This window comes from Camelina sativa, chromosome 2 (assembly GCF_000633955.1).
Source record: "Camelina sativa cultivar DH55 chromosome 2, Cs, whole genome shotgun sequence".
In the NCBI taxonomy this organism is placed as follows: domain Eukaryota; kingdom Viridiplantae; phylum Streptophyta; class Magnoliopsida; order Brassicales; family Brassicaceae; genus Camelina; species Camelina sativa.
In genome coordinates, this window is record NC_025686.1 from 23,662,196 (window position 1) to 23,679,063 (window position 16,868).

At 37.6% G+C, this 16,868-nt stretch overlaps 4 protein-coding genes across 4 annotated transcripts; 2 read left to right on the forward strand and 2 right to left on the reverse strand.

Annotated features, from left to right (window-relative positions):
• Positions 287-3,879, forward strand: LOC104734272. The gene is made up of 14 exons (XM_010453810.1): positions 287-559; positions 652-920; positions 1,025-1,153; positions 1,238-1,300; positions 1,399-1,518; positions 1,605-1,898; positions 1,987-2,022; positions 2,101-2,265; positions 2,355-2,426; positions 2,526-2,657; positions 2,785-2,974; positions 3,140-3,247; positions 3,389-3,586; positions 3,681-3,879. Exons 2-14 carry the CDS (start codon positions 804-806, stop codon positions 3,767-3,769), a joined length of 1,713 nt encoding a protein of 570 aa, XP_010452112.1. The 5' UTR covers positions 287-559; positions 652-803; the 3' UTR covers positions 3,770-3,879.
• On the reverse strand, positions 5,348-7,049 carry LOC104734280 (UPF0725 protein At5g63820). Its single transcript, XM_010453821.2, has 6 exons — positions 6,884-7,049; positions 6,642-6,752; positions 6,295-6,496; positions 6,082-6,191; positions 5,892-5,969; positions 5,348-5,767 (listed from the first exon to the last, which is right to left on the reverse strand). Exons 1-6 carry the CDS (start codon positions 7,010-7,012, stop codon positions 5,519-5,521), a joined length of 879 nt encoding a protein of 292 aa, XP_010452123.1. The 5' UTR covers positions 7,013-7,049; the 3' UTR covers positions 5,348-5,518.
• Positions 9,849-12,177, forward strand: LOC104734290. Its single transcript, XM_010453832.2, has one exon. The coding sequence runs from the start codon at positions 10,045-10,047 to the stop codon at positions 11,995-11,997; it is 1,953 nt and encodes a 650-aa protein (XP_010452134.1). The 5' UTR covers positions 9,849-10,044; the 3' UTR covers positions 11,998-12,177.
• On the reverse strand, positions 13,760-15,722 carry LOC104734295 (AAA-ATPase At5g57480). The gene has a single exon (XM_010453845.2). It carries the CDS (start codon positions 15,418-15,420, stop codon positions 13,840-13,842), a length of 1,581 nt encoding a protein of 526 aa, XP_010452147.1. The 5' UTR covers positions 15,421-15,722; the 3' UTR covers positions 13,760-13,839.

The following is a 16,868-nucleotide window of genomic DNA, read 5'->3' on the forward strand; positions in this document are numbered from 1 at the left end:
CCACTCTAAAGACTGGACTAATCCGAATAGTCCAATACTAGACCAAGGATATCATAGTAAGAAATCTGTAATTTCCATACTTTTGTATTTAAAAACTGTTGTTGCATTCTAAGTCAGTATAATTTTAATGAAAATTTCAGAGAGCTGCTGGGCAGTCTCAGGTGCTGACAATATCAGTGAGACTCGTGAACTCCATGGAGTTGATGCGGAGTATACACCATATTCTGATCAGTTTCTAATGGATTTTGTTGATCGAAAACTTGCAAAAGCTCAGTGCAAAGTGTCAGCGGGACGTCATTTCTGTTATGGATATCCTTCTTTCGAAGGTCTTCAATATGCAATGACACATGGGATCCCAAGTCGGGATGAATATAAGGGTTTTTGCTGTGGAAGTAACAACCGTCCTAAAGGAGTTCTCGGGGATAATGTGAGACTTAGGCATGTCTTGAATGATGTGAAGAAAATTCGTGATGTGAACACTGCATCGGATTACTTGAAAATCCAGCCAATACTAGGATCCTTGGCTGTCTTCCATCCTGAGTACTATGAAGTCGGAGACGTAAGTAAAACTCTGTAATTTTCTATGATTTTCTCTCAGTTACTATTCTATATAGAAACTTGTTTTGACATGTTATTTTCTAATCTGTTTAGGGCAAGTATCGTGGACCTACATCAGAAAAGTCTAGGTTCAGAGCATGGCATGCGATTTCCATACGCGCAATTAAAGTGATAGATGGGGAGACAATCGCCTTTGTGAAGGACAGGTCCTTCGTCGCGGAGTTGACGGTTATTTCCAAGTTTCCATGGATGTGATGGTCTTGCAATTGAAGACTTCAAAGAGAAATAAGAAATGGGAAATTCCAATGCCATCTAGATTGTTTAGGAGCTTCACATATGGAGAAGTTCGAAAAGAATATGAGGTATTTTTCTTGTTGACTAACACACTTAAATAAAGTCATTTATGTTGTTTATTGTTTTGCCAAATGGTTATCTCCAACAGTTAAGTGTCTATTTCATTTCTCAGAAAGAAGTTATCGAATACTATGTTGATGGTGAAAAGAATTATGACCAAGTCACTGGATCGGAAAAGTCAACATTCTTGATTCTTGAAGGGATTTTCAACAACACATCTGGGAATGTGTTTGACAATGAGGTATGAAGAAAACAATATGGAATTTTCTATTCAATTAGCAATTATATTTTGATCAAAAACACTGTATATCCCTTTGTATGACAGGATGGTGAAAACGAGATCATTGGTAACCCAGTAGACAGAGCCATATTTAAATGGGCGATACAGGTTTTTACCAATGGCATTTAGCTGCACTGTTCCAATAATTGTTTTGTATTCATAATTATAGTTTGTATTCTTTTGAACTTGGCTTTTGAACTTGGCAGTTGCAATTAAGGACGAATTCGTCTTATAGCAAGTCTGGTTCCTCAACTATTAAAGGCTCCCCACGTAATTCACAACGCAAAGGCCGATTCATTGTTGGTCGAGGCATTGTCGTCCATTTTGTAAGTATTTCTCATTATCTTCTCTTCTAATTAAACTTGCCTTATCTTCTTAGTTGCTTCTAATTAAACTTTTGCTCCCTTCTCAGCAAAAGAAAAGTAATTATAGGGGCGTTCGAGTTCATTGGAAAGGCAATGCCAATTTCCTTCTCGATAAATGCACCAAATATTATTCTAAAGGTCTAATGTTAGAGATGACTGAAGCAAAGGTAACAGAACTCAAAGATGCTATCAAGGATATGACTGCAAAGAACTTGATATGCAGAGCTCTTGCGTTTAAAAAGATTAATAAAAAGAAACATATGCCACGTAAAAAGATTGAAAGAAAGAAGTGGGTTTTTCCATGTGAAGACCTTGTTCTGTTGGCTATTTTTGGCATTAAGGTAAAAGAGTATTTCTCGCTAGTTTAATATTTTGTGATGTTGATAATGATGACTGATTTTTAATGTCTGTTTATAAATTTTCTTGAAGGATCCATGTCTATCAGATGAATATGATGTAGTACAGGTATGTAGATATCTCCATTGTTGTTTATATTCTGTTACTTTATATAGTGAGTTATCTAATCCTCATTGGTGATCACAGGCACCGATAGAATTTGAGGATGATGAAGAGGATGATGAAGAATTTGAGGATGATGAAGAATTTGAGGATGATGAAGAGGATGATGAAGAGGATGATGAAGACGATGCCAATAAATCTCAATTGGCTGATATGGTTGATAGTGGAATATGTCCACCAATTCCAGATGTAATGAGACTGTAGTGCTTTATGTTTTTCGTTGTTATATCAGCTATATAAATGTTCAATATATTTCTTCTCTTGTTACATGAGATTAGGGCTTGAAGAAGTTTGCTGTTCGGACAATTGGTGCAGTGGATAATTCTGAAGAAAAACTCAACTATGAGCAGGTACAGAACCTTTGTATTTGCTGTAAACTTCTGACTAAAAGCACATTTTATCGTCTTGTTGACGGGTTGATCTTGCATCTGCCTGAGTTTATTCTTTAGGGGTTCGTGAGAGACTTTGTGCCAAGTGCTTTAGCTTCACTTGAATGCCAGGAGATACGAAGTTTGTGCCAAGGATTTAATATCCTTCCTACTCTCTTATATGATGGTTGCTGTTTGAATGATCCTGGGACGGTGAGCTAAGTTTTTTTTGACTAATTATTACTAGTGAGTCTTTGCAGAGTAGACAGTGTGAGCTCTGTTCATCAATTTGTCCGTTTTTTTTTTTTGTTTTTTAATCTTGCCTTGTCTTGTGTTTTAGGGAGTTTATGGGTTCCCAATAGAGATTCAAGCTCTTTTCTCTATGGCCTTAAGGAGTGCCGTGCTACTGCTTGAAGAAGATGGAGAAGGTACAGAAATGGAAGAGATTATTAAGCAACGTAATGAAGTTTTTGGATATACGACAGAGGAATACTCTCACAGTGCTGTCAACAAGTTCAGCGTAACCCCAGGTTCACTTCCGGAATGGACTTTCAACTATATGTCGCCTCATAGAGGGCTTTTTGTCGGGGCAATGTTAGCCCCACAAGAATGGATTTCTCTTGGTTTGCCTTTAGAAATTGTATACTTATGTTGTCTTCCTTGGCTACTCCTGAACATTTCACTGCAATTATCAGATCTCACAGAATCTCGAGGGAAAGCGTTGGTTGGAGAAAGGCCACTGAAAGTTTGCTACCCTACAAACAGCCTATGGAGCTACCACAATGGAGGATCCTCCTGGCCAGGTAAATTTTACTAATTATCCTCCACATTTATTCGGATTTATATAAAGTTACCTTTACCCGTTGGCAGTATTCTTGTGGTTCTACTGTATCTATATGCGAAAGCCGATCTGATCTTTATTGATGAACTGTTGAATGGTACAGTGCTTACATGGCGGCTACTGACGGCTACTTGTATCAAAACTGGTCGAACTCAAATTGAAGCAGCAGAAGCTAGGCTTCATAAGGATCATTCGCCTGAAAACAACAATGGAGAGCTAGGGGGACACGAACAGGCACGTAAATGCCAGAATTGGTCAATCACTGGACACTCAGTGCAAAGATCTGCTCAGGAGGCTACTGGTACGTTGACAACACTGATCTCATCTTTCATTTTCTGAGAAGCTTGCAGTGCCGGTCCATTACGATCATGCTTTAAATTTACTGTCCGTTACAGGTTATGTTGAAGAAGAAGGACTTGTGGCAAACAGCAAGTGCGGTTTATCTAGTTCTGCTATAAGCGGGGAAGTATGCAAACATGTTTGAGATTGATTTTAATTATCTTTTGTGGAATATTTCGTTTTAATAAGATAGCACCGAAGAAAACATTCATCTCGATTTTTCTAGATATGAAAATTTCAGGTAAAGTTTGTTTATCAAGTAGAATAATTTACATATATTCAAAATGCAAAGCAAAATATATTTCAACAAAAAACACAATCCTGTGTACTATAAGAAGAGATCTCATTTTTGGTCCCTCGTTCATGGAAATCCTTCTTAAGATGATCTTTCCGGGTCGGATCCGACTAACCCGACCTGTTTATCAATATTAGTATATTAAGGCCCTTTTAGGGCCCAAATTCCGGTTTCTAGATCTGTCATCTTCCAGCAAAACCCTAATTTTGGAAAATTGGAATCGATCGTGAAAGAGCGAGGTTTGATGCCGGAGAAGACGGTTATAACGTCGGAGAGTTCAAATTCGTCTCCGTTGAACCCTTCTTCTACGCGGATTATCTGCCATGTATGTAATAAGCAGTTTCTCGCAGTAACACCTGTCCTCGCTTGTTACAAATATCTCACAGCGTCCGGTGTAAAAGAGGAGTTGAAGCAAGTTCGATCTGATGATCAAACCAAAACGAAGATGCTCGAGATTTTGAAAAGGTTTCACGAAGAAGAAGAAGATGGGGGGAATTGATAGCATCACGGATGACGATGATGAAGGTTCAGTCTTACCGGAGGAGATTATGCAGAGCATTATGAACGGAGATGAAGTGTCAGTCTTGATGATTTGAGCTTAGAAGAGAGAAAAGGGTTTCAAAGAGCGGAGAATTAAGCAAACAATGATCGAACGATCTCTCTTGGACGCGGAGGTACACAACTCGTTCAGTGTGTCGAAGAAGAGGCCAGAGTTGTGAGTGAAATCCCACGAGGGCCTGATCTCTCACTCACTAAGCAAGCTTTGCTCAACGAATCCTGCTCAACGAATCCTCTCTGCTTTTATAAAAAAAACCTTGGTGGCGGTCTCAAGTTCGGATTGCAGAGAGGAAAGTATTCTTCATGATGTGTTGGGTCAATGAGCAGAGAGTTCTGAAGTATGGCAAGCTCTGGAATCAAATTCCAGAAAAGGCGGTGGCGTGGTGATTGAGGAGACAGAATGAGAGTTCTAATGTTTTATAGTTATAGCTTGGTAATGTAAAGGTTTTGTTAACAAATGAATGAATATCTTGTGGTGTTGCTCCTAATTGATTATGTAAGGTGTGTGTTAACAAACAACATATCTCTTCCTTTAGTTTCGCTTGGTAGCATATGAATCCCAACTATTCATCATCCTACCTGGAACATGATACCTTAGCCAAAAAAAACCATGATCAAATTTGACAACTCTAATAAGGGCTTACTTCTAGTTTACCACATCCAGTTAGGCATGAATTTGCCTCTGTAGACGCATTCGTGGTGTTCTTTCTAGCAATCCTAGGCCAATCTCTTCACCGTTTAACCATGCCATGCCATGCCTTCCCCTCATACTGACGGCATCAAGCCCAACCGGCTCACTCCCATACTGATCATTTCCTAAGATAGTTTAGGTCAGTAGTCAACTCACCATGGTTTTAAGTACAGTTTGCGTTATTGGCTCTCATACAAGTTATTATTATTACGCATTGCAAACAGATAGCTAGCACTTGGCGAAGTTTAATACAAATATAGATCCCACTCGTTTTATTAGTCCCAAGAGTTGTAGACATATATAACATGATAAAAGTTGCAACAGACCAGATGCATACAGGAAGTGTCTGTCTACTTGGCTTGTCGTTCAGAAGCAATTTCGAAACACATGTGTTCTGGTTCCCCATCCATGGTTTTCCTTATGATAGCTCTGTGATCACCAGTGAAACCAATTGAAGGATCACCTTCACCTCTATACTTGTAACTTATGTAGAATATTGCGTTCTTTGCGTGGAGCTTCTCACGCGCCTCAGTTATGTAATCTTCTTTAGTTTCTACAACTAACTTGTTGATCTCCAAGGGAGGGGAAGCCTCCAATTCCTGGAGTCGTCACATTGGCAAGTGTAAGAGGAAACAGATGACAAGTGAATGTTCAAAAAAAAAAAAAAGGTTTATATTTACAGACAGAGAATGAATGATTTGCAAGCAAGTTCAAAGGACTTACAGCCTTTGCGATGGCTAAGAATGCGATTTCAGTGAATAGATGCAGCCAGTCATTCTCATGGAGGTCTGCTTCTTGCACCTGTGATACAAAAACGCATTTACCAATAAAAGAAGATTAAAGTATAAAAGAAATTAAACTCCAATCTGGACATATATATATATATATATATATATATATATATCTTAATTACCACGTAATACTTTTTGTTGTCACTGGCCAAGGCCTCATCAGACAACCATGTGGGCACTGGACGCTTGTACAATGTATCCCGGTCCCAATGTTCATTCACAGGCTTGTTACCTTTAAAAAGTGATCCTCTAGAAACTGTTAGTCCTCTAAAGAAGAGAAAAAGAAAGAAAGACAGTGATAATTAAGAAGATGCGGTAAAGAAAGTGTTACTTACATGCGGGTCTGCAGGCCAAGATCTGCCACGTATCTATAACATAATCTTTGGCAAAACTTCTATGTGTAGTACTGAGCAAAGTCTGAAAAGGGAAGACAGAATTGGAGGCCGGATCCATCGCGTGCGAAGTTAAGTAGACGTCGTAGTAAGCAGTGCACATAGAATTAAACTTTTCCCATCCCACAAACCTTAAGTTTGTTCCCTGACGAACCAAAAAAAAACATGGAACAAATTAGAGGAATCAAGGGCACAGTGTTCATGAGCAAGGAAGGATGTTCAGTCAGGAGATTAATTTACAAGACATAAATTAAAAGCGAGAGAGAGAGAATATTATTATAATGAGTTACCTTCTCAAAATTGTAGCAGTAGAGTCCAAGCCTTGCGTAAAGGGTGCAATCATAATCATAGCGCTGAGGGGCCGTAACGAGTCCATCCAATTCAAATCCAATATCAAAACCCTAGGATAATCAAAACCAAGACCAAAACCCATCCAGGTAAAGAAAACAATCAAGAGATCAAACAAACAAACATGAGGAAGACCTAAGAGATCAAGCAAACAAACAAACATGAGGGAAGAGGATATACATACATACGCCAGTTGGCCGTTTCTCTTAAGCCCAGTCTTTGACTTTTTCCTTCTTCTCCTTGCCGTTGATGTTCTTGCGATTTCAAGCTTCCCGAATTCACATGCCGCTCTGACCTCCACCACCGCCTCCATATCTCTTAGCCAAGCCCTCAGATCTAATCTATCTCTCTCTCTCTTGCGTTTCTTCGTTTTATACAAAAAGAAAACAAAAGAACAGAAAAAAGAAAAGAAAAAAAAACAGTTCAAGCCCACTAACCGTAACAAATATCAGCCAGCTGTCTGCGGCCCATATTATAGTCTTTTGAGAGTTTACCACTTATCCGACCCAATTCTCTCGGTCAAAAATTCAAATTAATGATAACAACAACTTATGCAATTGTATACTGTATTAGAGAAAAAAAATAGCCTTTAAATAGTTCATTTATCTTTTTATTTGAACGTTTTATAATTCATTTTTTTTATTAAAATAAAAATACTTCGTTTAATTATCTTTCGTAACTTCGAACCCTCCGTGACTTAACATTATCTTCACGAGCCTCGGTCATGTAATCTTCTTTAGTTTCTACAACTAACTTGCTAATTGATCTCCAAGGGAGGGGAAGCCACCAATTCCTGGAGTCGTCACATTGGCAAGTGTAAGAGGAAACAGATAACAAGTCTGGCAGAGAATGATTGTAATTTCAAGTGACTTACAGGATATATTGCATTAAAGAATGCGATTTCAATGAATAGATGCAGCTCTGATTCCTGCACCTATGATCGATGATGCACAAACAAAAATGCATTTATCTACATTTAACTGGCATCAAGAAGATTAAACTCCACTCTCTGGACAAATGATCACAAGGGTTATCATTGTGATTCGAGTAAAGACTAGGGTTTGATTGATGAAACGATCGAAATAGCTGATGAAGACGGCGAAAAGGGAAAGGAAACCCGGAGTGGAGATAAAGAGAAGAACCGTTGAGTCCGCCGAGTGAAATCGGAAGCTGGGCACAGAGTGAGAGCTGAAGGCAGAGTTGTGTCTTTCCGCAGCCGCTCTCCGCCACGATTTCCGTCAGAGAATAGCAGGGAATCCCGCCGTGAAGACATCTGTCTAGAATTTTACTGCCGGTGGTTAGTTTCCGATTCGTCTGCGGTCGTCGGCGGAGATTCTCCGGCTTCATTTGACCGCCAAAATCGATATGGATATCTCGGGAATTATAAAAGCGCCACAGAATTCAAATAGAGTACAAAACAAAAAACCTAACTGTACGAACGACACCGTTTAGTCCCTTATTGGGCTGTTAACTTTACTGCAGGCCCAAATGGAGTAAAGTTATGAATTCAAACCTGACACCGTTTAGACGCAACATATGAATAAAAACGGCAGGTAGTTCGTTTGCTTTGAATTGTTGGAGACTAAAAAACTACACGTATTTATGTTCTGGAATGTGGAACGGCAGAACGTTTACTTCATAAATGCTTTGAGTTCTTGGACCATATTAGTGCATGAATTTTATTTTTATTTTTATATATAGGTGTATAAATATAGTTAGCAATTGTATTAGTTATTTTACTAGATGATTTATTATGACCTAACTGATTTATCATGTTTATATATCCACCTTACGTTCACTGAAATGCAAACTCTTGTAAATTCACAACTTCAAATTTCAATATTTTAATAGTATTTGTTACTCAAACTAATTTCTCAACATTTTTAATTATTTTTTTGGGTTTTTCAAGATATTCAACCGCTTAAACACAACATAAGTATATTATGATAAAACAACATTAATATAAGACCAACAAACTCCACAACTAACATAATGTTCAACATATATTTATTAGAAACGGAATTAGTCTAAATCTAATGAAATTTTTGTTCTTAATATGGCAAGATCATATTTTTGTTATTAATTAACTTCTATTATCTTAGAAAACTGAACTCAAAAGTGCTAACGACAATGGCTGAAAGAGATTTAATCTGTATTGCCCTGACAATCAAAGAGATTACAAACAAGTACATGTAAAAGAAATGTAATACACATGTGAAAACATGGTTTTATTAGCTATCTTTGGTATAAATTATTTATCGGTAGTTTAAAATTTATTGAAATTTGTTATGTTGTTATGTTGATTATAATTATTGATTATAAAATATTTTGTTGTAAAGTTTTTAGAATCTATGCGTCAAAGGCGATGATGAAAAACATTTATGTAGATATTTCTTATCCGGTTTATGTTTTATTCATTTTTAATATTTTTCTAATTCTTATTGTTGATCATAGGCTTCCTTAGTTTTTGAGGATAAGTTAAAGCAAAATGACAGCAAAACTTATTTGGACTATTTAGCTGATTTGGATGATAACGCAATATGTCCATCAGTTCAAAAGTAATGATAGTTTGTAAAGTTTAATGTTTTATGGCAATAATGTGTTCAATATATTTCCATGGAATTTAAAGATTTGGATTTTCTCTTGTTATTTGAGATTAGAGTTTGAGAAAAGTTGTTAGTTGAACAATTGGTGTACTCACCTATAAGAAAAATGGACAAATGCTCAAAGCCACTAACCACAACACCGTTTTTTAGGCCACAATCCCAAATATAAATTGTTTAAATTAGATTCATTTTAGTGACATTAATGAATTCATAATTCTAAGTATTTGTCAAATTTTTTTGAATTTAATGTTAAATTATATATATAAAAAAAATATATTTTTTTACATCAAAGTGCAGGTAAATGTTATTTTGACTAAATGTTATTTTGACTGAAAAAAAAAGTTTGAAGTTCGATAATTTAACAACATTGAGGAAATGACAGTGGTTAATCCTCTTACCTTTTTCTTTTCAACCTTGACCGCAGAGTCAATCAGCCAAATTAGCTAAGAACCGACACCGTTTTGCTCTAAAAGTAAGCTTATTTCCAAACATTAGCGTTAATAGGCCCAATAAGATAACACACGAATAATAAAACAAACGGCGTCGTTTCATGAAACTCACTGCTTCTCAATCACAGCGAAGATCTCATTTCACTTTCCCTTTTCCTTCTCCGGCGATTCTTCTCAGATCTGATCGATTTCTTCATCAGATGAAGCCCTAAATGTGTAATCGAATCGAGTAATTGAATAGACGCGAATCACTGTAAACCTTTTTACAGATCGAATTCTGAATCGCGATCATGTCGTGCTTAGCGCTAGCTCTGCAACCAGCAAATGGATCCGACATTTTGCTCCAAACTCGAGAATGGTTCCCACCGGCACGAGCCCTAATCGCACTCTCTTATTTCCGCCAAATGCGTCAAGCATTAGCTTCCTCTAAGCAGCAGCATCAGCATCAGCCGAATCAGAAACATAGTCACGCTTCGTCTTCTTCTTCTTCTTCTTCTGCTTCGTCTTCCTCCGTTGCGGATCCCGACGACGCCGCGGCGGCGGAATTCGTAGGTGACGATCCTCTCGCCGCTTCTAACGGACAGGTGATTGTTGGTGTTGAGAGCAAGTATCGTGTGGTTTATAGATTAGTGAACTCGATCTATATCCTTGGTGTGACTGTCGCAGATCATGATAACTCTATCAATGTGTTTGAGTGTATTCATATTGTGAATCAAGCTGTTAGTGTTATTGTTACTGCTTGTCGTGGTGTTGAAGTGACTCCAGAGAAGCTTGGACGGAAGTATGCGGAGGTTTACATGGCGCTTGATATTGTTTTGCGTGGTGTTAGTAATATCCGTCTTGCGGCGATGCTTGGTGCTATGCACGGTGATGGGATTGCTAAGATGGTTCATTCGGCTCTTGATACTGAGAATAAGATCCGAGGAGCTGATAGTTGGATGGCTGTGGAATCTCATGCGGCTGAGCATCAAGCTGCTGTGCACGCATTCTCTAATGCGAGATTTGAGTTGCCTGCAGAGACTTTGGCTGCTGGAGACGAATCAGCGGCGAGCTTGGCACCTGTTGTGCAAGAATCAGAGCAGTTGAAGGAAGAGCCGGAACCGGAGAATAAAGATCCTTTTGCGGCAAGTGAAACGATCAACAAGGAGAAAGAACTTGTGGGTGGTTTTAAGAAGACTAAGGATCCGTCCTCAACGGATTTGACTTTGGCATTGGCTGGATTAGAAGTGACTACATTGCCTCCAGCTGAAGCAACACAGTCTACGCACATCAATGTGGAAGGATTTGAAGGGCAATACGGTGGGATTGAGTTCAGTAACGAACAGGCTACGATTGGAGAAACTTTTGAATCCTTTACTGATGCTTGGGGAGGTGGATTGGATCCTTCAGAGTTTATGGGACCACAGAAGATTAAAAAGAAGGAAGGTCTCGGTGGGCTTGAGCTGTTGCACACTAGTGATCCTAAGGCTGTGGAAGGCAAAGATGGAGGTAATCTCGATAACTTAGTTAAAAAGCCTGAGATGAAGGGTCCTGAAATGTATGTCTCTGAGGAAATTAGAACCGAGTTTAGAGAATCCTTGCTTGCTAGAGTAGGACTAATGGGTGTTATCTATCTGAAAACAATGCCACCCAAAGGCTCTGGTGAAGAGAAAGAAACCGAGTTCTCGTTTCGTGTTGAAGGTACTACTGCAGTTAAGAGATTCGCTATGCAGAGTTCTCGGATTAGTAGCTTAGGGAACGGTTTGTTTCATGTGAGAACCGCTCCATCAGAAGAACCAATCCCTATCCTGAAGTATAGCTTGCAACCTAAACTAACCCCGTTGCCTCTTAGAGTCCGAATGGTGAAACGAGTCAGCGGGACTTTACTCTCACTAATGATACAATACGTCTCAAATCCGGATCTACCTGAGCCTCTGAAAAACGTGGACTTTATCCTGAAACTCCCGGTTGATCCCACATTGCTTAAGGTCTCACCTAAAGCAATACTAAACAGAACCGATCGAGAACTGAAATGGCAAATCCCAGAGATTCCGCTAAAAGGAACTCCTGGGAGACTAAGAGCACGGATGCCTCTCGATTCGGAGAACGGCGAAGAAGAACCAGATATCATCTGCTATGTGAAATTCTCGGTTCAGGGGAATACGTCTTTGTCAGGTATCAGTCTACGTGCAGCCGCAGAGGGAAATACAGATTTCTACGAGGTAGATCACAGGTACGAAACCGGAGTCTATATGTGCAATTGATAAGTTTCTCTCTAAAAAGATTTACATTGTTTATAAATTTCTCTAATGTTTTTTGAGTTTGGCCTTTTGTTGGAAGTTAATCCCATTTTTTTGTTTTGTGTCATGTAAGGTTTTGTGTACTTTTGTGTATCTTGACATCTCTTCATTGTTATGTTATCTGTTTTACCCGATTTGCTTTTACATTTTATAGTTTGTATTAAGGAATACTACATTCAAGCTCATCAAAATATACTTCCCAAATGTTGAAATGGTAGAAATGTTGATGTACTGCTAGGGGATGATTTTGTAGTGACATTAACCAGTAACCAACCACTATGGTTTTTGTATGAATATTTACCTAGAATAAAAGCTTCGTTAATGGGTCTTAACTCTATCAAAGATATACATTTCTTTCTTTCTGAATTTGTAAAGCACATTTTGTGTAAGCAAGCTTTACAATTTAGACAATACAGCAGATTTAATTTATAAAAGGTGGGAATGTGGGATTGGCTCTACATCATTCATAACATATATAATTCCACCTATCAATAGATAGATATAAACACATTGTTCAGATTAGTATATTAAGAACTAAAAAAGCCAATAATCTCACACCATAACAGCCGAATTCAATCCACAGAACATGTCATTCTTAGGTCAATTATCCACTATGACATTTCTTTATCAACTTATAATAATGTCATGTGGGTATTACAATCCGTCCTAACCACGGTTTACAATAATATAATACTACTGATCATTTACATATATGTGTCGTATTGTAGAGTGACATGTCTAGTGGCCAAGTTAATTTTAGTTGATTAATAACAGAAGCTGTGGGATCCTAAACACAAACCTCTAAAAGAGTTGATGACAAAAGAGACTCTGAGCAACTACTTGGCCTACCAGATCTTTAACTTTAAGTCTTTAACACTTCACATTTGATTAATAAAAACATATAATTTGAGTGTTCATTGACATATAAGAACGTATGCTTAAATATTATAATGCAAGGATGATTCTAAACCTCATACCTAATATATGACAGCTCTATTTATCACTTACACAGAAAAGTACCAATTATTTTGTTTGGCTTTACGAAAAAGTATCTATATTGTTTATATTGTAGCATTCCCGATATTATTAATAAAATGGCGAGTACATGCTATACACGAAGGTCAGTTGGATCAAGATGTCTGAAAATGTTTTTTTAAGTATTCAATATCATCTTGATCCGAGAATCATGTGTCTTCAATAAGAATACAGAAAAACAATAGTAACCAGTGTACATTAGTAATTGAAAATTTGAAAATTAGGTGTTTGGATATTTTATTCTCAAGACTGGATAACTTATGTATTTAAATGTTTGTGAACCGGCCAAATTCAGATATTACAGTCTTTCAAACCTTAGACTTAGACCATAGACTAGACTTCCAAAATAAATTTGATATTGACTGACGAATGGTTATAGTTTGACAAAATATTTGGTACAACTATTTTTATATAAATTACATACAATACATATTGCTAATGGTACCCAATGAGATACACTTTTTGCATTTCCCATTCCCCACATACAAAATCCACATCAACCACTTGCCTTTTGAACCACCTTTCTAACCTCTCCTTTTATAGTTTAAAACGTTTAAAAATTCAAACATAGCGTTTGTGTTCTTTCACTTTCATGACTCTCATAGTTTCCTACTTTCATTTCATGTTTCATCTACCTAACATCAACAACCAAAAAAGAATGAAGGAACGAGTGAACTCAGCAAACAAAGAGAGAAGAAAGAACACAACTTTTGACCATTATGCTTCTACATTATAAAAACTTTAAAAAGAAACAACAACAACAAAAACACATCAATCTTCTCTAGTCTTACATATGTTATCCTCAAGCTCAATCTCTTCTTCATCATGATCCCCCTCATCTCCACCATTCTGACTACCTATAGCCCTCTTCTCTTGCTCCTCAACAACTTCCAACTCCGTCAAATTCCCATTCCCACACCTCAACTTCCCATCTTTCACATTTCTCTCCCCTCTACTCTTCAAATCCTCCAACAACTCCCTAATCGCCTTTTCCTTATCCCTCCTATTCTTAATCAAAGCCTCACTCACATCAGCAGGAGTCATCTCAGCCTTGTCCACAACTCTCTCCATCTCCTTCAAAACGTCCTCGTTTACATCCTCCTCTTCATACCCTAAATAGTTCTTCAACAAAATCTTCAACGATGGGAAATTACAAAAACTCATGTAAATATGCATATCCATCCTCCCACTTCTAAGCAATGCAGGATCAAGCTTCTCTATATGATTAGTGGTAAACACAAAGATCCTCTCACTTCCACAACAAGACCAAAGCCCATCTGTAAAATTCAACAAACCTGACAAAGTTATAGTATTATTCCCATTACCACCTTCCTCCCCTGAACCACCTGAACCACCCGAACCAGACCCGTTTCTTGTTTCCGGCTCGTAATAGCTCTTTTTCAACGACGACGACACATTACTACTATTCTTCTTCCGGTTAGTCAGATTGATCGAACAGTCAATATCTTCAATCACAATGATCGACTTAGAACTCGTTTTCATCAGCAGCTTCCTTAACTCCGAGTTACTATGAACCTCAGTGAGCTCAAGATCATAAATATCGTAACCTAGATAATTAGCCATAGCTGCGATCATACTTGACTTACCAGTACCTGGTGGCCCGTAAAGCAAGTAACCTCTCTTCCAAGCCCTACCAGTCTTCTGATAAAAGACTTGACCTTTAGCAAAATCCTTAAGATCATCCATGATCTGTTGCTTCTTTAACGGATCCATAGCTAAAGTTTCGAAAGTACTCGGATGCTTAAAAGGAACAGACTCCCATGGATGACCTCTTGAATCAAGTGACCCACCTCTCGAGTTAGTGTAAAGCAACCGATCTTGATTCTTACGACGTATCTCGTTAGCTCTCTCCATGATGTAATCAAGATAAGAGTTGAGTATCAAAGTTTTGTCCTTTTTCTTGATGCGTAGAGTGAAACCACGTTTCTCTTCAGGTAAAGGTCTCCAAGCAAAAGTCTGAGTCTGACGTTGTGTGACAACGTGTTCCCATAGAACAGTAACGCCGTTGAAAGTGTCGACGATTGAGTCGTTGTTGGAGAGACCGAACGTGATGGAAGAAGAGTTAACGGCGCGGGTGAGGCTTAAACGGTTACCGGCGATTGAAACGGAAGAGCTTAAGTAAAGCTGAACGGCGTTGTAAAGCTCGTTGGTGTTGACACCGTCGATCTCTGTTATGTCGAAGTAGCAGTAAGAAGAGAAGAGGTGGAAGACTCTGTTGAAGAATTTGAGGAAAGCGAAACGTAGCTCCGGTGGGAATATTGAATGCATTAAGCTTTGACAAAAGGCTAAAACTCCGAGAAGTGAAGCTAATGATGTCCAATACTCTTTCATATTTTTTTAGGGTTTGTGAGATTTTGGGTTCAGAGCAAAACAGAGTTGAATGATAAAAACAGAGGAAAGGTTTGAACTTTAGGGTTGAATCAAGATGAGAGAGACAAAAGAGGGTTATGGGTTTTGAGATATGATCAGGAGAGAAGAAGGAAGAAAGGTGAAAGCTTTGAGAGATCAAGAAGAGAGGATGAGAGATGGGTTTGGTTTTGAATTTATAAACTTTGTTTGACAAAACTTTATTATAGAGAAGAGAAAAGAAAAAAAAGTTTGGTGATGGTGAAAGAGGCAAGTAAGTAAGGAAGAGGTGGTGTGGGAGGGAGGATATTAAAAGGGTCACAAGTGTAAAAAAGAGAAAAAGTGTGATATAATACAAAATTGGGATTTTCTTTGAATGTGAAATTAATGCTAACTAGTAATGGAGTTGCTGGATTTGAGTGATTTATTACGGTCAATATTTGTTTGGGAGTTTCCTCTTTGTTTTCTTTATTTTTTTCGTAAATAATTGGATTTAATGTCTAGACTTTTCGTTAAAGACGTAACGTATTGGAGACTTTGTTTGTAGTTTAATAACAAAATTTGTAACGGATTTTCTTGTGTTTGTAACGTATGAGATTGATTTAGGCACGAAACCTTTTCTAAAAAAAAGACTTATTTTTTTATATTAAAAAAACGACTTTTATGTTTAGTAATTTAGTAATTACAATGTAAACTGATTTTTTTTTTTTTTTTTTTTTTNTTTGAACGTAAACAATGTAAACGGAATATAACAAACAAATTATGATATCCATTAAACCAAAAGGAAAATATTATTATATTTAGCAGCCTAGCAGGTGTGAATATGAAAAGGTAAAGAACTGATGTGGACCATGTGGTGATGATGTGATAGTCTAGAAAAGTATATAAGGTTAAAAAGATTTTTTGGGTTGTTGCAAAGTAAAAAGTTTCAGACAGGTACACAGCTAAAAAGTAAAATTGCCTTGTGAAAATAAATCGACTTCATTCGAATTTTATGATTGATTTGTGAAAATAAAAAAGTAAGGGTGTGAATGGTAACTGCGGTAAAGATGGACAAATCTGTCTGCGGACCAGACCGTTTTGTTTTAAGTGTAGACAACAAACCGCAGTGGTCCAACTTTATTTGTAAGAAAAAACAGTCCGCAGTTGGTCCATTGCGGTCTTGTTTCTGTTTTCTGTAAACCGCACCACTGCGAACTACACATGATGAATGGTAAATAAAAAGTTGTCTGATCCGCAGATGGATTTGTCCGCCCCAACCACTGCAACTATTTATACCCTAAAATGAATGTAGTTGAACATATTATTAACAAACAATACAGTTTTAACTCAGAGAATAAACAAGATTTTGAATCAATAAAAGAGGCAAACATTTCATGTGCTGCTAATAATTATTTGGAATGGAAAACACATGACAGTTTGACAGATTCTTT

Coding starts and splice junctions, on each gene's coding strand:
- LOC104734290 (XM_010453832.2), top strand. CDS start 10,045: ATGTCGTGCTTAGCGCTAGCTCTGCAACCAGCAAATGGATCCGACATT.
- LOC104734295 (XM_010453845.2), bottom strand. CDS start 15,420: ATGAAAGAGTATTGGACATCATTAGCTTCACTTCTCGGAGTTTTAGCC.
- LOC104734280 (XM_010453821.2), bottom strand. CDS start 7,012: ATGGAGGCGGTGGTGGAGGTCAGAGCGGCATGTGAATTCGGGAAGCTT. Junction 6,497..6,641: donor ACTGCTACAATTTTGAGAAG/GTAACTCATTAT, acceptor TTGGTTCGTCAG/GGAACAAACTTAAGGTTTGT. Junction 5,970..6,081: donor ACAACAAAAAGTATTACGTG/GTAATTAAGATA, acceptor TTTGTATCACAG/GTGCAAGAAGCAGACCTCCA.
- LOC104734272 (XM_010453810.1), top strand. CDS start 804: ATGGATGTGATGGTCTTGCAATTGAAGACTTCAAAGAGAAATAAGAAA. Junction 921..1,024: donor AAGTTCGAAAAGAATATGAG/GTATTTTTCTTG, acceptor TTCATTTCTCAG/AAAGAAGTTATCGAATACTA. Junction 1,154..1,237: donor GGAATGTGTTTGACAATGAG/GTATGAAGAAAA, acceptor TTTGTATGACAG/GATGGTGAAAACGAGATCAT.